At 42.9% G+C, this 25,161-nt stretch overlaps 1 protein-coding gene and 1 long non-coding RNA gene across 7 annotated transcripts in view; one reads left to right on the forward strand and one right to left on the reverse strand.

Moving 5' to 3' along the window:
• Nucleotides 1-25,161, forward strand: part of mfsd6a (major facilitator superfamily domain containing 6a) — a 27,520-nt gene continuing 2,359 nt past the window's right edge. Inside the window, exons 1-7 of one of the 6 annotated variants that reach the window (XR_004562918.1) lie at nucleotides 1-235; nucleotides 4,116-5,646; nucleotides 12,376-12,473; nucleotides 15,173-15,334; nucleotides 16,467-16,556; nucleotides 22,130-22,422; nucleotides 22,632-23,402. Coding sequence is in view for 5 of the 6 variants with exons in the window: in XM_034179160.1 (XP_034035051.1) it covers nucleotides 4,118-5,646; nucleotides 12,376-12,473; nucleotides 15,173-15,334; nucleotides 16,467-16,556; nucleotides 22,130-22,422; nucleotides 23,384-23,533 (2,322 nt within the window). In the remaining variant the exon portion in view is untranslated. Of the gene's footprint in view, nucleotides 236-4,115; nucleotides 5,647-12,375; nucleotides 12,474-15,172; nucleotides 15,335-16,466; nucleotides 16,557-22,129; nucleotides 22,423-22,631; nucleotides 23,981-25,161 lie in introns of those variants that run through there. The other 5 variants (XM_034179155.1, XM_034179175.1, XM_034179160.1 and 2 more) reach the window with 5 other exon arrangements.
• LOC117518120 overlaps nucleotides 15,722-25,161 on the reverse strand; it is a 23,615-nt gene continuing 14,175 nt past the window's right edge. Inside the window, exon 3 of the long non-coding RNA XR_004562919.1 lies at nucleotides 15,722-15,964. This is a non-coding gene — a long non-coding RNA (uncharacterized LOC117518120). The remainder of the gene's footprint in view (nucleotides 15,965-25,161) is intronic.

The following is a 25,161-nucleotide window of genomic DNA, read 5'->3' on the forward strand; positions in this document are numbered from 1 at the left end:
TGGCGTGTGGGTCTTGCGCACAGGTGGAGCGTCGGTCTGTCGACTTCCTGTTTTCCTTCATATTATGACTTTATTTTAAATATATTCTGTAACATATTAAGCTATAAACGGGGATTTTAAACACTTTCCAATTGTCAGAAGTTACAATTCTGAGAGTTTGATGAGAGAAATGCGCGCGCGCGGAGAGAACATAAAGTGTGTTTTTGTACTTTAATGGGAGCTGTGACCTGAAAAGGTGAGAAAATCCGTTCATTTAAAATATTCTTATTTTGTTCCGCTTTTAATGTCTTTATTTGGTTTAATAGAGTTATAAAAATTAAGCTAAACGTTTTCATTCAATTCTTCCGGCTGGAAGCGGATTTCACGTATCTTTGGAAAGAAACACAATTTAACATGAACATATTCTGTTTTTATTATTAAACTCCGTGAATTAGCACATTTTTTTGGATAAAACTGTCTTCACTATTGTTCAGAATGACGGCCGATTTCCGCGTTGACAGCAGGTGACTGATAAAGTTAACAGGCTAGTTAACAGGTTACCGTCAGTGATCAACCTATAGTCAATAACAGGTTAGTACCATCAGTGATCAACCTATAGTTAACAACAGGTTACCGTCAGTGATCAACCTATAGTTAACAACAGGTTACCATCAATGACTGACCTTACTGTCAGTAACAGTTAACAACAGGTTACCATCAGTGATCAACCTATAGTCAACAACAGGTTACCGTCAGTGATCAACCTATAGTTAACAACAGGTTACCGTCAGTGATCAACCTATAGTTAACAACAGGTTACCATCAATGACTGACCTTACTGTCAGTAACAGTTAACAACAGGTTACCATCAGTGATCAACCTATAGTCAACAACAGGTTACCGTCAGTGATCAACCTATAGTTAACAACAGGTTACCGTCAGTGATCAACCTATAGTCAACAACAGGTTACCGTCAGTGATCAACCTATAGTTAACAACAGGTTACCATCAATGACTGACCTTACTGTCAGTAACAGATAGTTAACAACAGGTTACCATCAATGACTGACCTTACTGTCAGTAACAGATAGTTAACAACAGGTTACCATCAGTGATCAACCTATAGTCAACAACAGGTTACCGTCAGTGATCAACCTATAGTTAACAACAGGTTACCATCAATGACTGACCTTACTGTCAGTAACAGATAGTTAACAACAGGTTACTGTCAGTGATAGTTACATTGGGTTACCATTAGTGGTCAACCTATAGTCAACAACCAGTTATTGTCAGTGATCAACCTATAGTTAACAACAGGTTACCGTCAGTGATCAACCTATAGTTAACAACAGGTTACCATCAATGACTGACCTTACTGTCAGTAACAGATAGTTAACAACAGGTTACCATCAGTGATCAACCTATAGTCAACAACAGGTTACCGTCAGTGATCAACCTATAGTTAACAACAGGTTACCATCAATGACTGACCTTACTGTCAGTAACAGATAGTTAACAACAGGTTACTGTCAGTGATAGTTACATTGGGTTACCATTAGTGGTCAACCTATAGTCAACAACCAGTTATTGTCAGTGATCAACCTATAGTTAACAACAGGTTACCATCAGTGATCAACCTATAGTCAACAACAGGTTACCGTCAGTGATCAACCTATAGTTAACAACAGGTTACCATCAATGACTGACCTTACTGTCAGTAACAGATAGTTAACAACAGGTTACTGTCAGTGATAGTTACATTGGGTTACCATTAGTGGTCAACCTATAGTCAACAACCAGTTATTGTCAGTGATCAACCTATAGTTAACAACAGGTTACCATCAATGACTGACCTCACTGTCAGTAACAGATAATTAACAACAGGTTACTGTCAGTGATAGTTACATTGGGTTACCATTAGTGGTCAACCTATAGTCAACAACCAGTTATTGTCAGTGGCTGACTGACAGTTAACAACACGTTACTGTAGTAACCGAGTGACGATTAACAGGTTACGGTCAACAGGTTACATTGACTGATCATGAATAACAGGTAAACTGTCAGTGACTGACTGATAGTTAATAACAGGTTGCTGTCAGTGGCTGATAGTTAACAAGTTATCCTCAGTAACTGATAGTTCACAACAGGTTACTGTCAATAACACAGTTAATAACAGGTTGCTGTCAGTGACAGACTGATAGTTAACAGGTTAATGTCAGTGACGGACTGGTAGTTAATAACAGGTTACGGTCAGTGACAGACTGATAGTTAACAGGTTAATGTCAGTGACGGACTGGTAGTTAATAACAGGCTACTGTTAGTGACCAACTGGATGTTAGTAACAGGTTACGGTCAGTGACAGGCTGATAGTTAACAGGCTAATGTCAGTGGCGGACTGGTAGTTAATAACAGGCTACTGTTAGTGACCAACTGGTAGTTAATAACAGGTTACAGTCAGTGACAGACTGATAGTTACCAACAGGTTACCATCAGTGATCGGCCTATAGTCAACAACAGGTTAGTACCCTCAGTGATCAACCTATAGTCAACAACAGGTTACCATCAGTGATCAACCTATAGTTAACAACAGGTTACCATCAATGACTGACCTTACTGTCAGTAACAGATAGTTAACAACAGGTTACTGTCAGTGATAGTTACATTGGGGTACCGTTAGTGGTCAACCTGTAGTCAACAACCAGTTATTGTCAGTGATCAACCTATAGTTAACAACAGGTTACCATCAATGACTGACCTCACTGTCAGTAACAGATAGTTAACAACAGGTTACTGTCAGTGATAGTTACATTGGGTTACCATTAGTGGTCAACCTATAGTCAACAACCAGTTATTGTCAGTGGCTGACTGACAGTTAACAACATGTTACTGTAGTAACCGAGTAACGGTTAACAGGTTACGGTCAATGGCCATCTGATAGTTAACAACAGGTTACCATCAGTGACCAGCCTATAGTTAACAGGTTACTGTCAATGACTGACCTTACTGTCAGTGACAGATAGTTAACAACAGGTTACTGTCAGTGATAGTTAACATTGAGTTACCATTAGTGGTCAACCTATAGTCAAACCAGTTATTGTCAGTGGCTGACTGACAGTTAACAACACATTACTGTCAGCAACCGAGTGACGATTAACAGGTTACGGTCAATGGCCGAGTGACAGTTAACAACAGGTTACATTGAGTGACTGATCATGAATAACAGGTAAACTGTCAGTGACTGACTGATAGTTAATAACAGGTTGCTGTCAGTGGCTGATAGTTAACAAGTTATCCTCAGTAACTGATAGTTCACAACAGGTTACTGTCAATAACACAGTTAATAACAGGTTGCTGTCAGTGACAGACTGATAGTTAACAGGTTAATGTCAGTGTCGGACTGGTAGTTAATAACAGGTTACGGTCAGTGACAGACTGATAGTTAACAGGTTAATGTCAGTGACGGACTGGTAGTTAATAACAGGCTACTGTTAGTGACCAACTGGACGTTAGTAACAGGTTACGGTCAGTGACAGGTTGATAGTTAACAACATGTTATCATCAGTGACTGACCTATAGTTAACAACAGGTTACTGTCAATGACTGACTTATAGTTAACAGGTTATTATCAGTGAATGATAGTTAGCAAAAGGTTACCATCAGTGACATAGTTAACAACAGATTACTGTCATTGACCAATCTACAGTTAACAACAGGTGAGAATTAAAACAGGTTACCATCAGTGATCGATCTATAGTCAACAACAGGTTATTGTCAGTTGCTGACTGATAGTTAGCAACAGGTTACTGTCAGTTACCCACGATAGCTAGCAACAGATTACCGTCAGTGACCGACTGATGGTTAACAACACGTTACTGTCAGTACCCGAGTGACGGTTAACAGGTTACAGTCAGTGGCCGACTGATAGTTAAAAACAGGTTACTTTGAGTGACTGATCATGAATAACAGGTAAACTGTCAGTGACTAGCTGATAGTTAATAACAGGCTGCTGTCAGTGACAGACTGATAGTTAACAAGTTAATGTCAACTACCCAGCAATAGTTGACAACAGGTTACAGTTTTTTTTCGCTTGTACCGTTGCTCCCGTTATGCCTGACCTTCTCATTCTGGTCTTCCAGATATGGCAGCTGACGACAAGGTTGCCATCCTGACAGACGATGAGGAGGAGCAGAAAAAGAAGTATGTATTGGCTGAGTCATTCAACAGTCTGTCGTTGGAGGTGTGTGACCATCGGGGGGTCATGCCTACCTTGGCCACACCCCCTGAACAGCCTCCCGTCACACAGTCTGACACCGTCAACTGCTGTGCGCGGATGTGCCTTCACATCAACCAACACCTCCTGGTCTCTAAAATCTTCTACTTCTTCTTCTACGCGGCCTACGGCTCGCTGCACCCTCTGCTGGCGGTTTACTACAAGCAGCTTGGCATGTCAGCCAGCCGCAGCGGGTTGCTTGTCGGCATCCGCTACTTCATAGAGTTTTGCAGCGCCCCCTTCTGGGGTGTGGTAGCTGACCGCTTCAAGAAGGGGAAGGCTGTGCTGCTGTTTTCTGTGCTTTGCTGGCTGGTCTTTAACTTCGGGATTGGGTTCGTCCCACCGGCTGAGATGACGTGCCAGCATACTGGGGTTGGAGGTGCAACTCCGCTGCCACCGCTGACGGCACTTCCACCTGATAACCAAACCTTTTTGAGCAACTTGACCGAACGCAGAAGAAGTCGCCGGAGCTTCTCATATTTCCCCGTTCATCTTAATGTTGATAAAGTTCACTACAGGCACAAACGAAGTACCAACGCCACCATGACTTTGGGTCCCCACAAGCTGAACAATGCCTCTGCAACACTGGCTACCTATAAGCTGAAGAACGCCACCGCCAACCATACCACCCTACCACCCACGACTCGTACCACCACCTCAACTACTCCAGGTAAACCCACAGGAGACCAGATCATCTACAACCAGGACCAGGTGGAGAACATCTTCCTGATGATCCTGCTGGTCATCATCGTGGGCGAGTTCTTCAGTGCTCCTGCAGTGACTATCGTGGACACGGCCACGCTGCAGTACCTGGGTCAAGCCCGAGATCGTTACGGCCTGCAGAGGATGTGGGGATCGCTGGGCTGGGGCCTGGCCATGCTTCTCGTGGGCATCTGGATTGACCATACTCGAATCAATGTGGTGATTGACAGCCTGGGCTGCATCCTGCCTGACTACCACAACTACCAGATTGCCTTTATCGTCTTTGGCGTGCTGATGGGCATCGCCTTCATCGTGGCTACTCAGTTCTACTTTGAAAAACCAGAAGACCGGCAGCAGGACCTTCCAGAGGGGGTGGAGGAAGTGACTAACAGTTCTGCAGCAGTGCCGAAGATGGACTCCTCTGATCAGACGTCCGCCGGCCCAGAGGTTGTTCTGGATTTCCACTACAGTGACCTCCTGAAGCTGCTGTGCAGTGTGCGGTACAGCTCGGTTCTGTTCGTGGCCTGGTTCATGGGCTTTGGCTACGGCTTTGTGTTCAGCTTCCTGTACTGGCACTTGGAGGACCTGAACGGGACCACCACCCTGTTTGGGGTCTGTTCTGTTCTCAGCCACATCTCTGAGCTGGTCGCCTACTTCACCAGCCACAAGTTCATTGAGCTGGTCGGACACGTCAGGTAATCTGGACTCAGTCTTTCTGGGCTTAACAGTTCTGCAGATTCTGGACCATAAATCCAAGCAGTTGGTTATCTGGTTGTTGGATTGATACAGACTATAGATATTTTTCATCAATTCATCAATTCATCATCAATTTTATTTATATAGCGCCAAATCACAGCAACAGTTGCCCCAAGGCGCTTTATATTGTAAGGCAAAAGCCATACAATAATCACAGAAAAACCCCAATGGTCAAACGACCCCCTATGAGCAAGCACTTGGCGACAGTGGGAAGGGAAAAACTCCCTTTTAACAGAAGAAACCTCCAGCAGAACCAGGCTCAGGGAGGGGCAGTCTTCTGCTGGGACTGGTTGGGGCTGAGGGAGAGAACCAGGAAAAAGACATGCTGTGGAGGGGAGCAGAGATCAATCACTAATGATTAAATGCAGAGTGGTGCATACAGAGCAAAAAGAGAAAGAAACACTCAGTGCATCATGGGAACCCCCCAGCAGTCTAAGTCTATAGCAGCATAACCAAGGGATGGTTCAGGGTCACCTGATCCAGCCCTAACTATAAGCTTTAGCAAAAAGGAAAGTTTTAAGCCTAATCTTAAAAGTAGAGAGGGTGTCTGTCTCCCTGATCTGAATTGGGAGCTGGTTCCACAGGAGAGGAGCCTGAAAGCTGAAGTGACAATCCTTCAAAATTATGACAGATTTTACTTCAGTCTCCACTAATTTGTGTGCAGGACACAATTATTAAAAAAAACAAAAAAACACTTTTGTTGGATGAAATAAAACTGCAGTATATAACATAAATCTAATGCACAAGAAAATAAACCAGTAGAGATAATTTTGTCTAAATAAGCAGCCATGTGTCAGATTCCTGAAAAGTGGGCATGTTGTTTTCTCGTAGGGTGGCAGACCTTACCACCCAGAATTTACTAGGTATTTATCCCTAGAGTTATGTATGGTGGCCATCCCAGGTGGCAGCTGTAGCCTGGTAGGCATCAGTGAAGAGTAACACACAGGTTAACATTAAAAATATCTTCAGTCATATTGAAAAGTAAAACCAGATTATTTATCTGATCATAAAGATCCCAAAAAGGTATAGTTTGGACTATCTGTGACTGAATGTTCTGGAGTTATCAGGGTATGTAATGTCATAACAGATCCAACTCATCCTGGACACTTGCTGTTTGAACGATTGCCCTTGAACAAAACCCCAACAAATAGATTAAAAATAGTTTTTATCCCAAAGCAATAATCACACTCAGTGCCTTAGAAACTCGGCTTCTGTGTGTAATATCCAGTGTGGTCGTGTGGGACTGGCTGAATGTAAAACATTGAGTACACACATACACCAGTACTGCAATACTGACATTTTATTCTATGCTTTTATACAGTACATTTACACTGTTTTTTTTTATTCATTTTGTAGCAACAAGGGATGTGTGTAATTTCACTATATTAAGTGTACAATGACAATAAAGACACATAAATGAATTGAACTGAAAAACAGCAAAAATAGGGACAAAGTTCTGTTTCAGTTTGCACATTGGTCAAAAGTTAAAGTTGCTTCAATTTTGGTAAAAAGCGATGCAACTTATTGAGTTAATATGGTTATAAAAAGGAGTAGTTTGCACTATCTGTTATGGTTAGTTATCATAATTGTGTAGCATATGTGTTGACCTTGTTTGACCACCAAACAGTCGACTCTGTCACAAGTATTCCATTTATTAATCTCATGAAGTCAACCGATAATATCCACAAACTCCAGAACATTCAGTCACAGACGGTCCAAAGTCTACAATTTTGGACCATTTCAAGTCAGATCAGTTACATCAAAGATACTTTATTGTCTCTGCAGAGACATTTTGATGTGCAAAAGTACAAAAATAACAAAGACAAAAAACCCCACAAAAACCAGCCCTAGGCACTCGTGTGAGTGGAGTCATCTGCACCGCTTCAAAACGCCACGTTTCACAACATTAAAGAAAAGAAAGTGTAATAACTTCCCAAATCCTCAACAAAATGTAGTCGTTTTTATGTAAAAATGTTTCTTGCTCCAAAACACATTTTTCAGGGCTTCTGCAGAATCGGTTCTGGAAAAAAACAAAAACAAAAAAACAACCATTTCCTGCTGTCCAGCCTTTTTTTAATTTAAAAGTTTCTCTTCTATGTGAGACTTAACCATCTGATCGCACATCATCCTGCACACGCAGGTTTGATTGATGTTCATTTCACCTCCTCTCTGGAGTTTCATCAGTTGTGAAAATTTCAAAGGAAAATGTGTTTTACGGATGTACTTTTGATGACCTTGACCTTTGACCAATCAGCTCCAGGAGGGAATATTCTGACCAAGTTTTTAAAGATCTGTTGACCTGTTTCAGAGTTATTTTGTGAACAGCCGCTCGAGCAACAGCGTTAACCTGCAGCACGCCAACGTGCACGTTAACGCAAACCAGTTCTTAATGTTTTGTGTAATGCTGCAAACAAATCGACAACAATAACACAAAACATCTGGAGACTCACTGCAGCCCCTGCTGAGTGTGTGTGTGTGTGTGTGTGTGTGTGTGTGCGTGTGTGACAGCTGAGCAGTGAGCTGGTCTCTCTGGAACAGTGACGTCACTGATGCTTAGTGACATCTGAGAGGCCGGTGTTGGATTTCAGCCACGGCGTCCTCGAGCTGCACACAGACACACGACACAAGATAATGATTAATCAATACTAATAAAAGCCCGTCTGTCTGAGCGCTTCTGAGATGCAGGAAACTGATCTGACAAATCCTTCAGGAAAACAAACGGCTGCAGAATCTCATCTGAAAGTTATTTTATTGTTAATGTCAAAGAGGTTTTATTTTGTTTTGTCTGGTTTCACTTCCAGCGTTTGTTGATGGGAAAGCACTCGAACCCGTTACATTCTGGGTCAGATACAGGCAAATAGTTTGGTTTTCATTCCTGAACTCATTTTTTCTTTATCCAGATTCCATTTTGACTCTATAATCTTTCTCAGTTCTGTAATATTTCTAATAATATAAAATTGGTGACATAGAAATAGTATTTCTACATAGCTGTGTCTGTAAGTAAATACCACAAAAAAACAACAGACAGCAAACTTTTGAGTCCTTATGTCTATCAAGGTCCAAAAAACTGTGTTTGCAAAAAAAGTCTTTTTTTAAAACTTGGTTGATAGTTAAAAATGTGCAGAATCTGTTTTATCATTTTATTTTACTTTTTGAAACTGTTTTTGTTACAAATATTACTGCATAATAAAAATAATGTGATATTTCAGGATCCCTATCTGTGGTTTGGTTTATAATTCAGAGATACAATGATCCTGATGATCTAAAATAAAACAGTAATTAAACTTTAGCAAAGCAGATAAATGTCATCTGTTTCAGCAGATATTAACTCCTGTGTGTTGTTACAGTGCTGCCAAAAACACTTGTGTACCCTCGAGTGTGATTAAAAATGATAATTCAGGCTGCTTTATATTAAAATGATGCCCTTTAAACTCACAGTGAAAACTAAACAGAAAACTTCACAACAGAATCACCATATCTTGTGGTGTCAGTACTGCAACCCGTTCAAGCCTTCTTGGTTGAACTCAGATAAAACTGAAGTTATTGTACTTGGCCCCACAAATCTTAGAAACATGGTGTCTAACCAGATCCTTACTCTGGATGGCATTTCCCTGACCTCTAGTAATACTGTGAGAAATCTTGGAGTCATTTTTGATCAGGATATGTCATTCAATGCACATATTAAACAAATATGTAGGACTGCTTTTTTGCATTTGCACAATATCTCTAAAATTAGAAAGGTCTTGTCTCAGAGTGATGCTGAAAAACTAATTCATGCATTTATTTCCTCTAGGCTGGACTATTGTAATTCATTATTATCAGGTTGTCCTAAAAGTTCCCTGAAAAGCCTTCAGTTAATTCAAAATGCTGCAGCTAGAGTACTGACAGAGACTAGAAGGAGAGAGCATATCTCACCCATATTGGCCTCTCGTCATTGGCTTCCTGTTAATTCTAGAATAGAATTTAAAATTCTTCTTCTTACTTGTAAGGTTTTGAATAATCAGGTCCCATCTTATCTTAGGGACCTCATAGTACCATATCACCCCAATAGAGCGCTTCGCTCTCAGACTGCAGGCTTACTTGTAGTTCCTAGGATTTGTAAGAGTAGAATGGGAGGCAGAGCCTTCAGCTTTCAGGCTCCTCTCCTGTGGAACCAGCTCCCAATTCAGATCAGGGAGACAGACACCCTCTGTACTTTTAAGATTAGGCTTAAAACTTTCCTTTTTGCTAAAGCTTATAGTTAGGGCTGGATCAGATGACCCTGAACCATCCCTTAGTTATGCTGCTATAGACTTAGACTGCTGGGGGGTTCCCATGATGCACTGAGTGTTTCTTTCTCTTTTTGCTCTGTATGCACCACTCTGCATTTAATCATTAGTGATTGATCTCTGCTCCCCTCCACAGCATGTCTTTTTCCTGGTTCTCTCCCTCAGCCCCAACCAGTCCCAGCAGAAGACTGCCCCTCCCTGAGCCTGGTTCTGCTGGAGGTTTCTTCCTGTTAAAAGGGAGTTTTTCCTTCCCACTGTCGCCAAGTGCTTGCTCACAGGGGGTCGTTTTGACCGTTGGGGTTTTTCCGTAATTATTGTATGGCCTTGTCTTACAATATAAAGCGCCTTGGGGCAACTGTTTGTTGTGATTTGGTGCTATATAAATAAAGTTGATTTGATTTGATTTGATTTGATTTGGTTGGCTTCATGTAGGTCTTGCTGGGTGACATTTGGGCCCAGTTGGCATTAAAGCCCGACTGATATGGATTTTTTGAGGCCAATGCCGATAACGATATTTGGATGAAAAAAAATGCAGATAATCGATAAATCGGCTAATTCGGCGATAGTTGATAAATCAGCGGGTATTATTATTATTTTTTTAAATGAATAAAATGTTCTTTTTTGGACCCTTAATAAAAAAGGTGTGAGCTAAAAGCTGAAATACGATTGACAAGTTATTTACAATTTAGTAAAGCTTGGTCCCAGCCGTCGTATACGACGGCGTCGGCCCCAGAGGTTTAATGGCGAATGGCAGTAATTCCCAGAACCCTTCCGGATGACCAGTGAATCTGAATGTTTCGACCTCTTCGCAGTAGACGAACGTTTTTCATGCTAGAAATAAGGTCTACACAACGTGGGCTTAATAAAAAGTGTGACCGACGCAATGAAGCACATTTGACACATTACTACATAAACTGGGTTAATCAAACTGAGTTGAACTGAAACGGGAGAAATGTGGGGTGAATGTAATCGCAAAGTTATTACAAACAAGATCCTTATAAACTTACTTGTATGCTTTTGTCAGCCGATCAGTGCAGTGTGACGGCGAACTACGGGGGGCCAGTGATGAACACATTTAAGCAGGGTGTAAGCAGCTCTCAGTTGAATGGAGTCAGAGCTCCATCTACTGGACAAATGGTGCAAGGACATTTTACATTGCCGACACAAACATTATTTCAGTAACTGTTCTGTTTATGAAAAATTATCGGCGTTCTATGGGCAAAATTTCGGCTGATAGTGAGTACTTTGAAAAGGGCTTATATCGGCCGATAATATTGGCCGGCTGATAATATCGGCCGGCCGATATATCGGTCGGGCTCTAGTTGGCATTCATGGAGAATTTGTTGCATGGTTTGGTTCGGGTGGCCACACGTTTCCTTCTGGGCAAGTGAGTACCATGAGGTAGGGACAGAGTGTCCAGAGTTTACAACAATCTGGACAACATGACATAAATAAAATAAAAATCTAAAAGTCAAAACGATGTAACGTGTCCACAAACAGCACTTACATTGATTATTAAGAAACGTGGTCAGTACAGCAGGGTAAATCTGTCTGCAGGAGCCGGGTCTCAACAACTCAGTGACTCGTGAGGGAAGCTGCCGAGATGCCCGGACAGCTCTGTGGGAGTTACAGGCTTCTGTGGCTGTGACTGGAGGAACTTTGCACAGTGAAACTTTTGTCTGTTGTGTTCACCAGTTAAACAGCTTTAGGGTGGAACAGAGAAGGATTTTCTTTAAAAGATGTAAAAGTCCAGCTCTAGTTTGCCAGAAGGCACATGGGTGATGCGAGCCTAGATTTGATCTGTTTTGTGTGAAAATCCTTCTCTGTGTAGCTCTGCCATGAAGCTGTGGCTTTAACAGCAGCTGCAGAAGCTCGTCGTTGCGGCTGTTTGTTTGTTTTGGTTGAGTTGTACTTAATGATGTCTTTAATTATGCACAGCATCGTTTAGACTTTTATGTATTTATTTTGTTTATGTCGTATTGGAGAGATTCATTTTCACTGTGAATTTAAAGGGCGGCAGTCTGAGTTTATTTTATTTCATTCAGTTTGGTGTAAGTGTCTGTAAATGTTTTGGCAGCACTTTATTCTAAAGATATTTTCCTGCATGATTGTCATTGATTTGTGCTGTTAAAATGGCAGATATTCTAAAATGTTTGAAAGTAACGATTTATGATTTTTATTCTTTATTTTTGTGATTTGTTCTCATAATAACTGATGTTTCCGTGAAGTTTTGTTTAAATAAAAAAAAAAAAAAATCATAGTAATGGAACAGAAGTGGCGCTAAAGTTGATCAGAACCGTCTCTGGTAATCATGTGACTAAACAAAATGTGTTTATGTTTAAAGAAATGAAGAACTTTGCTGTGACCTGTGATTGTTTTTTTTTCTTCTTCTCCTCTCAGGGTGCTGTACATCGGCTTAGCTTGCAACACGGCGCGTTACCTGTACATCTCGTACCTGCAGAACGCCTGGACCGTCCTGCCCATGGAAATCCTGCAAGGTAACCTCTGAGCCTGTGTGTCTGCAGGGAACCGAGGGGAAGCTAGGACCCAGAGAACTGCGCAGGAACCCGCATTGTTTGTCCAACAGGCCGTTTATCAGTCCATCGGTTTCCTGACAGATGGCGACCGTGAAGCAGGATCTGCTGGTTTGAGGGCGGGGCAGCACTCCTGAAGGCTCAGAATGTAGCACCATTGTGTTTGTACTGGATGGACGTTATCACACCCATCAACGCATCAGGAAGTGTTTTGATTTAATGATGTCTTTGTTCCCTTTAAGCCCGTCAGCCAATCACAGCCGGGTGTAAGCGGTTACTGCTGTGTTTTTCCTTCTTATCGATCACATGACGCATGTTCCTCCTACAGAACTTCAGTACTGAAGCAGAAAAGCACTGGGATGAAATGTTTCCACCAAGGACGAGCACGCTGACGTTAATGACATCATCATTGCACCTGTCGATTGTCCTCTTTCTAATAACGCAGAATGTAGATTTGATTGAATCTGGTTCTGATCCCGATCCAGAAACAGATTTCCGTATATTGACATCTGTTGTGTGATGTGTCCAAGTTTAATCCAGATCAGTGAATTATTTAAGAAATTGACTGAAGCAGGTAAACGGCACCCGCGAGCATGGAGATGGTAGCAGCTACAGCTCGAGCACCGTGCACATAGAGCACAAACCTCCACCAAGACGAGTTACCAATTCTACAAAATCTTACCTTTGAAAAAATTTTCAAGGTCAAAGTCCTGTTCGAAGTGACTTTTCATAAGATACATTAGATGTGATCAAATGACAGGAGGATGTGGTTTAGTTCATGTACTTGAATCAAAGTTTTTTGTGGTGTTGTCACATTTTTGCTTTTTTTTTTTCAACTTTTTCAGTTTCTGAATTCTTTTTCAGATAATTTTCACAAAACACTGGTTTTCTCCGCTGTGCACAGTTTGTTGTTGTTTTTTGGCACTTGGTTTCCGACTGATAACTGGAAGACAAACAGGCATAAAACTGGAACTTCAATCCAATTTTGGTGGTCTCGGTAAATCCAGAACAGAAAAATGAGAGTGACTGAGGCACTTTTGATTGAGAAATAATGTAAAATATACATTAAATGGACTTTTCAGTATTAAATTTAAATGTCTACAAAATCCACAATCTGGATCAGATCCTGATCAAATTTTTTCAGTCAATAAAGGATACCATCCTACAAAACACTTGCAGATATGAAAGAAATTTGTTCTTAATTGACAGAGTTATGAATTAATGAAAATTCGTTCAGTGTTAAAAGACAGATTTTTCTCATTTTTATCCGAGGCCATAATATGGCCATTGTATGTTGTGAAGACTTTGCGTCCATCTGTCCGTGCTCAGCATAAGTCCAGTCCTGTTACTGCCATGGTCTTCAAATTGACAGGGAACATTCTTGGGACACAGACCTTGGACAAGTTCAAAGATGGCTAACCTGAACCTATTCTAAGAGGTCAAAAGGTCACATTCTTTCTACACACTCTTTCATTGACTGCATGCTCATATGTCACAGGGTATTTCAGCATTGCATTATATTCCAAGATTTTTCCTGACTTTGACCTTTGACCTTGAAAATTGAGTCACTTCTTGCCTATCAGGATATGAATCTTGAGTAAAAATTTCATAACAATATATGAAGAAGTGTGGGTTGTTCACAAACAAACAGGGATGAAAACATAACTTCTGTCCAACTTCTTTATGGAGCTAAAAATCAGACATTTGGCCCCAGTGACCTTGACCTTCACCTAATTAATTAACCTCACCTGGATAATTCCACAACCCGCCTCCATATTTGTGCTGTTGGAGTTTGGGCCCAATAGGGCAGCGCCGTCTCATTTGGGGGCGGGTGCTAAAGGGTTAAAATATGACGCATATGAGGTAATTTCTCTACTTCCGGGTTACAAACCACGGCATTTTCAATGGGTTTTTGGGCAAATTACATGCAAACAAAGTGAAAATGCAAAGAAAAAGTGACGATGCGGTGGGAAAGTGGACATCTGTTGCGGTTTGTTTCTGATCCAGAGCTCAAACGTGTCAAATCGGTTTTGCAGGCGAGAGAACGGAGGTACTCTGGTTAGCTGTGTAGGCTAACACTTACCGACACAATGTCTCCCACTCGCTTCATCTTTTCTTCTCCACTGGAAACCCCCAAAAAACTTTTTGCGTTTGCTTCGGTGATTGCAGTGGAAAACAAAACAGTACACCATTTATCTGTGTGAAGTTATGCTGTGTCTGTATTAAATGGAGGCCCCCGTAAGTGGTCAAGTCCCGTGATATCACGGAGGGTTCAAAGGAGACTGTGGCCTCCTAGTGCTTTTGGCAATTTAGCTGCACATTTGGATGTATGGACGCCGCTCGTGACTGTGTTTCCCGCTGATGTCAGTGGAGCAGCAGATAATTAAAAGTAAACACAGTAGCAGTTTGTGCGTCCGCCTTGAGGAAACGGTGACACCCTGTAAGATAAACAAGTGAAAACCCGTTTAGCGCCTGATTCTATGGTGACAGTGGAACACACCTGAATTTCCAGACTGACTGTGCCAATGACATCACCGTGTGTGAGACACTGCCGCAGCCTGGGGCGCTGCCTGGGCATGGCCTCATGCTGTCTGTTATTCTGTATGATGTTCATCCGTGTGAGCTCCAGGTGTGACCGTAGTCTGTCCCTGTGTCTCTTTTAGGTGTTACCCATGCCTCAGTTTGGGCAGCCTGCATTTCCTTTCTGAGCGCCGCCGTCCCTCCCGCTCTGAGGACTTCAGCACAGGGGATCCTCCAGGGTCTGCACCTTGGTCTGGGGCGTGGCTGTGGGGCCATGGTGGGAGGAGTCTTTGTCAACTTCTTTGGTACAGCTTTTTTTGTCTAATTGTCAACAAGACAACTAAAAAAATATGGAGCTGATTGTTTTTTAAAAATTGTAAACAAACAGCAGTAGCTTCAATGTCCAGCAGACCTAGGCTTTGGTGTCCACCACACTTACAGTGCATCCAGAAAGTACTCACAGCATTTTACTCTATCCACATTTTGTTATGTTACAACCTTATTCCAAAACAGATGAAATAATTCTAAATTATTAAATAATATTAATAATTCAAAATTCTACTCACAACACCCCATAATAACAACATGAGAAAAGTTTTTTTTTCTCCATCTCTGTTTGGTTTCTTTCTGCCTCCATACATGACAGGCTTCAACCAAGTGTCAGGTCTGCATAAAAACTCACTGGAGCCAGTCCATCCAGGACTTATGTGTGTCCAGGAACAAGAAGTGAGCTGGTAACATCTCTGCAGACCCCTCCCACCCTGGACACACCCTGTTTAAACTCCTCCCCTCTGGTTGATGTTACAGAGCTCTGTATGTCAGAACAACCAGACACAGGAACAGTTTCTTTCCACAGACCATCACACTGATGAACAACTTAACCTGCCAAAAACCTCACTCATTCATATACTTCATGTACAGTTTAACTTCAATCTCTGTCTGTTTCTCCTTTGCACATATTCTTTTTATTGCACATTTTCACTGTGAATTATTCAGTGTTTAGTGTATATTCATACATGCCGTACAGAGAGAGTGCAGCTCAAACCGAAGCCAGATTCCTTGTATTCTGTGGATACATGGCAAATAAAAGCTTTTCTGATTCTGAAAAAAAAAATGAATTTCATGCATTTTGGAATAAGGTTGTAACATAACAAAATGTGGAAAAAGTGAAGCACTGTGAAGACTTTCTTGATGCTCTGTGGGCTTTGATATCCAGCAGACATAAGGCTGATTTATGCATTTCTGTCTCTGCAGTTCCGTAGAAACACAGAGCAATCAGAAAATAATATGGCATACGGTGGTGGTTTTATATTTTCTGCCCCTTACTGTCCAATACACAGTTAAGAACTTAAGGCCAAAACGTAATATGAACATTTCAGTCAAAAAGAATAATAATTTTACTGACATATTTTGCCCCCTGGTGGTGGCTGCTTACAGGTGCAGCAGAGACGTTCAGAGGGATCGGAATGGCGTCACTCGTCATTCTGCTCGTCTTCGCCTTCATTCAGTGTCTCTCTGAGGGAAACGGTGAGAAAACAGTTGAGCTCCTGTTCAAGTCAGTGTTCAAACACAGCGACATCTAATGGTTAAAGTGAGTCACTGCAACAGTGTGGGCTGGAAACACGAAGGAACACTTTATAAATGTAACAAAATCAACTGAAGAAAAAGCATTAAAATGACCAAAATATAATGAAAGCACATTGTTCCCATTAACTGATTACTGTTTGTACCATTTTTTAGATTATTTTTTATATGCCCCTCTTGTCATTTTCAAACAGATTATTATGCTAATAGTTATTATTTTTATGTCAGAAAAAAAAATGTCCTTCAAACTTTCTTAAACATTATGAAAAAAACTTTAAATGACCTTTTTTGACCAAACAGCTGCTCGAAATCTATAAAGATATTCACTTTGTTTTTAATAACGTTCAAAACAATGTATCTCAAATTTAGTCTGTTTCTGTTATTTCTAATATGCATATGTCGAGAGAAGCTCTTCAGCATCTCACCATGTCACTGAGGTCATTCAGACTGTTTATTGAGCAAATGCTTCAGGGGAGCATTAGCATGGCTAAAACCTTTCAGTTTCTGCCCCCCCCCCCCCATACCCCCCTAATTACAGCCCTCTTAACCCCCTGCTGCTTTAAGCATTTTTTAATGTAGATGTAAATTAATATTTAAACTTTTTGGATATTTGACAGTAGTGCTGTACAATATGGCCAAATTATTGTATCTCAATATTGTCATATCAATATGATATATGATATGACTATGATTTGACACAAAGTGCAGCAACAGTGAAAATTAAACATTCTTAAACAAAACAGTAATAATACCACACTCATTTTGCACTCATCATAAGGTTAGGATACTGTGCCCTCCAAAAGTATAGGAACACTTGGAATTTCACACATTTTAATTTGTTTATGCCACTTCAAATACAAGAAATACAAAAAATATAAAGAATAAAAAATTCTACAATTATTTACCTCCCTGGGAACCATCACCTTATTGTGGTGGAGAGTTTTGTGTGCCGCTATGAACCTGAGAGCTGTGTTGTCCGGAGCCTTTGTGCTCCAGGTAGGGTCTCCCATGGCAAATTGATCTCAGGTGAGGGGCCAGACTAAGAATGGTTCATAAGACACCATGACAAAATGAGGCAGAGGAAATGTGCCCCCATCTGGAGCCAGGTCTGGATGTAGGGCACGTCAGCGAGCACCTGGTGGCTGGGCTTGCCACAGAACCCAGTCAGGCACAGCCCAAAAAGGCAATGTGGACCTTCCATCTCCACCCTGTGGGCTCACCACCCGCAGGGAGAACCGCTGGTGTTGGGTACGCTGTCCCACGGGTGGCAGTGAAAGTTGAGGGCCTCAGGGGACCAGACCTGGGTGGCAGGGGCTAGCTCTGGGGGTGTGGAACGTCACCTCGCTGTGGGGGAAGGAGCCGGAGCTTGTGCGGGAGGTGGAGCGATACCAGTTAGATCTGATGGGCCTCGTCTCCACGCACAGCCTCGGTTCCGGAACCACTCTCCTTGATAGGGGTTGGACCTTATTCTTCTCTGGAGTTGCCCAGGGTGTGAGGCGCTGGGCGGGTGTGGGGATACTCACAAGTCCCCGGCTGAGCGCTGCTATGTTGGAGTTTACCCCGGTAGAGGAGAGGGTCGCCTTCCTGCGCCTTCGGGTGGGACTCTGACTGTTGTTTGTGCGTATGCACCGACAGCAGTTTGGAGTATTAGGCCTTCTTGGTGTCCCTGAATGGAGTCCTGTATGGGGCTATGGTGGGGGACTCCATTGTTCTGCTGGGGGACTTCAGTGCACACGTGGGCAGTGACAGAGACACCTGAAGAGGAGTGATTGGGAGGAACGGCCTCCCTGGTCTAAACTCAAATGGTCGTTTGTTATTGGACTTCTGTGCTAGTCACGGACTGTCCATAATGAACACCATGTTCGAAACATAAGGATGCTCAAAGTGTACATGGTACCAGAGTACCCTAAGCTGAAGATCGATGATCAATTTTGTGATTGTATCATCTGATCTGTTCTGGACACTTGGGTAAAGACAGGGGCAGAGCTGTCACCTGATCACCATCTGGTGGTGAGTTGGATCAGAGGGTGGGGGAGGACTTTGGACAGACCTGATAAGCCCAAACAGGTAGTGCAGGTGAACTGGGAATGTCTGGAGGATCCCACTGTCTGACACATCTTCAACTCACACCTCCGGCACAGCTTTTCTAGCATCCCTGTGGAGGTTGGGGGCATTGAACCAGAATGAGCAATGTTCAAAGCTTCCATTGCTGAAGCTGCAGCGGGGAGCTGTGGCCTGAAGGTCTTACATGCCTCAAGGGGTGGCAACGCTCGAACACCGTGGTGGACACCAGTGGTCAGGGAAGCCAAACAAGGCGTCCTTCCGGGATATGTTGTCTCGGAGGACTCCGGAGGGAGTTGCAAGGTACCAACAGGCCCGAACTGCAGCAGCCTCTGCTGTAGGGTCTGCAGCAGGTGTGGGAGGAGATCACAGCAACCATAGAGAAGGACTTTCGGTCGGCACCAAGGTGCTTCTGGCGGACCGTGAGGCACCTCAGGAGGGGAAAATGGGGAACCATCCAAGCTGTCTACAGTAAGGATGGGAGTCTGTTGACCTCAACTGAAGATGTAATCCGGCGCTGGAAGGAACACTTTGTGGAACTCCTGCATCAGACTGGAGCACCCTCTATAGTAGGGGCAGAGCTGGAAGCTGATGGAGGATTTTCATCAATTTCCCTGGTGGAAGTCACTGAGGTAGTCAAACAACTCTGCAGTGGCAAGGCCCCAGGGGTTGATGAGATCCGTCCAGAAATACTGAATGCTCTGGGTGCGGAGGGATTGTCTTGGATGAGACAACATTGCGTTGAGGTCTGGGACAATGCCTAAGGAGTGGCAAACTGGGGTGGTGGTCCCCATATTTAAAAAGGGGGACCAGAGAGTGTGTGCCAACTGCAGGGGCATCACACTACTCAGCCTCCCTGGTAAAGTCTACTCCAGGGTGCTGGAAAGGAGGGTCGGCTGATAGTCGAACCTCTGATTGAAGAGGAACAATGCGGGTTCTGTCCTGATCATGGAACAACTGATCAGCTCTTCACTCTCACAGGGATCCTGGAGGGTGTCTGGGAGTATGCCCATCCAGTCTACATGTGTTTTGTGGACTTGGAGAAGGCGTATGATCGGGTACCCCGGGAGATACTGTGGGAGTATGGATTGAGAGGGTCCCTTCTCAGGGCCATCCAATCGCTGTACTCACAAAGCGAGAGCTGTGTTCGGGTGCTCGGCAGTAAGTCGGACTCATTTCCAGTGGAGTTGGCCTCTGCCAGGGCTGCACCTGGTCACCAATCCTATTTGTGATATATTCATGGACAGGATATCGAGGCTTAGTCGGGGGGAGGAGGGCTTCCAGTTTCGTGGGCTCAGGGTTTCATCACTGCTTTTTGCAGATGATGTAGTCCTGTTGGCTTCATTTGCTGGTGACCTCCAACACTCACTGGATCAGTTCGCAACCGAATGTAAAGCAGCTGGGATGAGGATCAGCACCTCTAAATCTGAGGCTATAGTTCTCAGCAGGAAACCGATGGATTGCCTCCTCCGGGTAGGAAATACGGTCTTGCCCCATGTGAAGTAGTTCAAGTACCTCGGGGTCTTGCTCATGGGTGAGGGGACAATAGACCGTGAGATTGGCCGGAGAATCGGCGCAGCAGGGACAGTGTTGCATTTGCTCTACTGTACTGTTGTGACGAAAAGGGAGCTGGGCCAAAAGTTGAAGCTCTCGATCTACTGGTCAGTCTTCGTTCCTACTCTCACCTATGGTCATGAGAGTTGGGTCATGAACGAAAGAACTAGATCGCGGGTACAAGCCGCTGTAATGGGCTTCCTTAGGAGGGTGGCTGGTGTCTCCCTTAGAGATAGGTTGAGAAGTTCGGTCATCCTTGGGAAGCTCAGAGTAGAGCCACTGTTCCTTCGTGTTGAAAGGAGCCAGCTGAGGTTGTTCGGGCATCTGGTAAGGATGCCTCCTGAGTGCCTTCCTATGCAGGTGTTCCAGGTACATCCACCTGGGAGGAGACCCCGAGGAAGACCCAGGACTAGGTGGAGAGATTATATCTCCACACTGGCCTGGGAACACCTCGGGATCCCCCAGTCAGAGGTGGTCAATGTGGCCCTGGAAAGGGAAGTGTGGGGTCCCCTGCTAGAACTTTGCCCCCGCAACCCGATCTCAGATAAGTGGTTGAAGATGAGTGATGAGTGAGTCAAAATTATCTTACTCAAACTGAAAGCAAATCTCTAAAACTTGATAAAACCTGTAAATAATAATCAGTTTTATTGCCAGTTTTCTTCAGACAAGTCAGGGGATGGAAACATGAACATTTCCAAGCCACTGAATATATCTTGGACTTTATTTCCATCAATTATGAAGAAATGCAAAAATTTCTTTCATCTCAAATGTACTTTCTGGTAAATTATAGCTGAACTTTCAGGTCTTCTTTTTAAGAAAATCCTCCTCCACACCACTTCATCAGGAAGCTGAATTTTATATTTTTAATTAATTTATATTAAGTTGTAGACATTTTCTTTCAGTTTGAGTTTAAGGAAGATAACTTTAGATTTATTATTTTTTTTATAATTGAAATGGCATAAACAAATTCAAATATGTGAAATGCCAAGTGTTCCAATACTTTTGAGTACAGTTGAGAAACACTCCGTGACATGTGTATTTTTAAGTGAAATGTATCATTCTGGTGTCACTCAGAGAGCAAAATTAAGAGGTTAAGGTGGACTAGAATTTTTTGTGGTGCACAGCACCAACTACTGGACAGGAGGAACCTAGCAGTCAGTGTGACTCACTAATATGAAAATGCAGCTCTTTTCAACCAGACGTGTGGTGCCGTGACATGTCAATTATCTGTGTCCAATCAGATTTCAGGGGAGTCCAGTGCAACCCCGGCCTCCGCTCTAGCTCCACCCATGTCAGCAAGTGTTCAACACTTGACATTTCCTGTTTCATGGTGGACTCAAAATTTGGCACTTCCTGTTTCACTGTGAACTTGCCACTGAGTTCCCACAAGATTCCATGGGATCTCATCTGTCAGTCCAGGAAGTGGTTGACATTTGTCATTTCCTGTTTCACTGTGGACTCACAATTTGGCACTTCCTGTTTGGTACCCCCTGTACCATGAGCGAGCTCGTATTATAAATAAATTTGCTGTTTAAAACCATTAAAACTAATTTGAAGTCACTCAAAAGCAACTTAAACTAGTTTTAAACTAGTATTTTACCATCAGTTTAGAGCTGTTTAAATCCAGTAGAAAATGAATATGGGATTCATCAGGTTTAATTTTTCTATTTTTTTGGGGGGGGGCTCAGTTTAAAACTACTTTATCTCAAACTATAAAACACATTTGAGAATCTGACAAATGTCAATTTTTTTTCTTTAGTATATAAATCTTTTTTTTTTAATAAAATATTTGATGTTAGATATTCTGTTGATAAATTGTTTAATTGTCTCCAATCTCCAAATTTTATCTTCACCATTTTGTCAGTGTTATCTGATATTCCTGTCAAACTGATCTGTCTCAGAGGATAAAATGCTGGCAGAGAACATTCCGGTACCGTCCAGCCTGGTTCCCATTGCCACCATCGAACTGGTGGACAGCCACCCAGCCGCCGGCAGCCCAGTGCTGACCCGCCAGGCCGCCGACAAACCCATCAGGAAGACGAAGCACCAGCAGGAGCAGGAGGATATTTCTCGACCCGCCTGGGTGCTCTCTGGTGCCCCCTGGGTTACGATAGCCTTTGCCATTGTTCAGGTCTGGGAACTGCTGCAGATGAGGAAGGGCGGTGGCCCCCCAACAGAGACCCAACCCCTGCAGGTAATCGTGTGTGTTCACAGCTTAAAACTGCACAGCAACATTCATTCAAGCGCGATCCTTCAGTCACACCAACTATACTGCTTATTTATCTCCAAATTTTAACAACGTGCATTTGTGTAGGGTTCAAATCCCTGTCAGAGTCCTTAAAGTAATAACATGGAAACCTGATGAAAAGTCAGTGACGGGAACAAAATATTAACAATCTTCAGGTACCAGGTCAAATGAGAAGAGGTACCAGACGATACCCTCAGAAGGTCTGCTTGTGGATTTTATCTCTGTCCTGCCTGCCCGGTGAGCTCATATGTCATCCTGGAGATGCCTGGATACAGGACTAATCAGGCCAAAGACCTGGATCCCGCATGGAGAACATCGCTGGAATCCACAATCAGGGAGTCTGGAAGAGAAGTTCAACAACTTGCAGAGGTGCCAGAAAGTAGAAGAACAGAGAGATTTCTGTCTGTTACGCTGTGGGACAAAGTGTCCACGATGGACGCAGAAGCTCCACCAGGATTTGTATGTAGAAGAGAGAAACTCTGAGTTCAAAGAAAGCTGAACGTCTCCTGCAGTGAGGTGAAACATTAGACGGACGTTCTTTAGCTTTTGAAGTAGTGAACTCACTTTTTTGTGTGTGATGGTCGGCACCGCAGTGTCAACACGCCAGCTGCAGCGCCGCCCACAGGAAGTCACAGCATCACCAGACTTCCTGTGCGCTCTCTTGGTAAGATGCCAGTGAAACCCGTGTTCTTGTTAGAGCTGCACTTTTTCCAGATACAGCTGACATCATGCTAGCGTCAGTATGCTAATTATGTTAGCATGCTTTAGCTTTAACAGCCTCATGTCTGACTTGATGAATTGGTGTTCGTGAAAGTCGAGGACGAAGATGAAATATCTTTCTGTGTCTGTGTGAAAAGTTTGACTAATGAGAACTTTTTCCTCTGACGGCCGCCACCGCACGCTGCAGAAACATGAGACAGTTAAAGGTGAGTGGAATAAAGGCTTGCTGCATTTTGTCTGTATGCTGGTGCATGTGGTGGAACCGGTGTCCCATGTCTTAACCGCCCATGCGTGTGCTGTGACAAACATGCATGTCTGCCTTAAATACTCTCAGTGATAGCACCCTGACCCCGCCCCCTGACACTGCCTCATGGAAACAACATCGCAAACCATGACACAGGCTTCATGGAACGATGAGTGTCTAATAATTAGTTTCAAACTCAATTTGTCTAAAGGTCACATTTGTTGTATTCATGTTTATTATTCAACATGTCAGTATAGATCATTCCTGTATTTAAGGCTTGCAACACATAAAAAAAGTCTGGCCGGGGCAATTAATGACAAAAAAAGAACATATTTCAAACAGGCGATTGTGATCATAATTTGGTACAAAGGCTAAGTCTTTGAGGAGCAAAGATGGACAGAGGATCTCCAAGAAAATTAAATTTCAGTTTCAATTAATTTTCATTTATATAGCGCCAAATCACAACAGAGTTGCCTCAAAGTGCTTCACACAGGTAAGGTCTAACCTTACCAACCCTCAGAGCAACAGTGGTAAGGAAAAACTCCCTCTGAGGAAGAAACCTCAAGCAGACCAGACTCAAAGGGGTGACCCTCTGCTTGGGCCATGATACAAACACAAATTACAGAACAATTCACAGAACAATTCACGGACGAATATACAAGAAATGCTATTGGCGCACAGAACAGGAGGATCGCCAACATGAATACAACTCCCATCTCTGGATGGAGCTGCACCTTAAACAGAGAGAAAAAAAACAGAATCAGGCATCAGAAAGACAAAAAATACTGTATAATTTGTCAGCATTAAACAACAAGAAAAACAGAAATACTAAGGTGATCGCCAGCCACTAGCCCTAAACTTCACTAAAAGACCCAGAATTTAGGTAAAGTTGAGGCCGCGGGCCACTCCAATTACTAATAAAATGATTTAAAAGAGTAAAAAGCATAAAACAAAACTGTACCAGTATGCTAGACATATATAAGAAAAAATAAGTGCGTCTTAAGTCTGGACTTGAAAATCTCCACAGAATCTGACTGTTTTATTGACGCAGGGAGATCATTCCACAGAACAGGGGTGATAAGAGAAAGCTCTGTGACCCGCAGACTTCTTATTCACCTTAGGGACACAAAGTAGTCCTGCACCCTGAGAACATAAAGCCCGGGCCGGTACGTAAGGTTTAATTAGGTTAGCTAGGTAGGGAGGTGCCAGTCCATGAATAATTTTATAGGTTAGTAGCAGAACCTTAAAATCTGATCTCACTGGGACAGAAGCCAGTGAAGAGACGCCAAAATGGGTGTAATGTGGTCAAACTTTCTGCTTCGTTTCAAAAGTCTGGCTGCAGCATTTTGAACCAATTGGAGAGCCCTAATGCTAGACTGCGGTAAACCAGAAAATAGAACACTGCAGTAGTCCAATCTAGAAGAGATAAATGCATGGATCAGGGTCTCGGCATCAGCCATAGACAGGATGGGACGAATCTTCGCTATATTTTGCAGGTGGAAGAAAGCAGTCCTTGTAATATCTCTAATGTGGAGGTCAAAGGACAACGAAGGATTCAAAATTACCCCAAGGTTCCTCACTTTGTCAGTGTGATGTATGACACACGAGCCGAGGCTGAGCGTTAACTGGTCAAATTGATGCCGATGTCTCACTGGACAAAGAACCATCATTTCAGTCTTATCAGAGTTTAAAAGTAGGAAGTTTGTAGACATCCAACTTCT

Source organism: Thalassophryne amazonica, chromosome 1 (assembly GCF_902500255.1).
Source record: "Thalassophryne amazonica chromosome 1, fThaAma1.1, whole genome shotgun sequence".
In the NCBI taxonomy this organism is placed as follows: Eukaryota; Metazoa; Chordata; class Actinopteri; order Batrachoidiformes; family Batrachoididae; genus Thalassophryne; species Thalassophryne amazonica.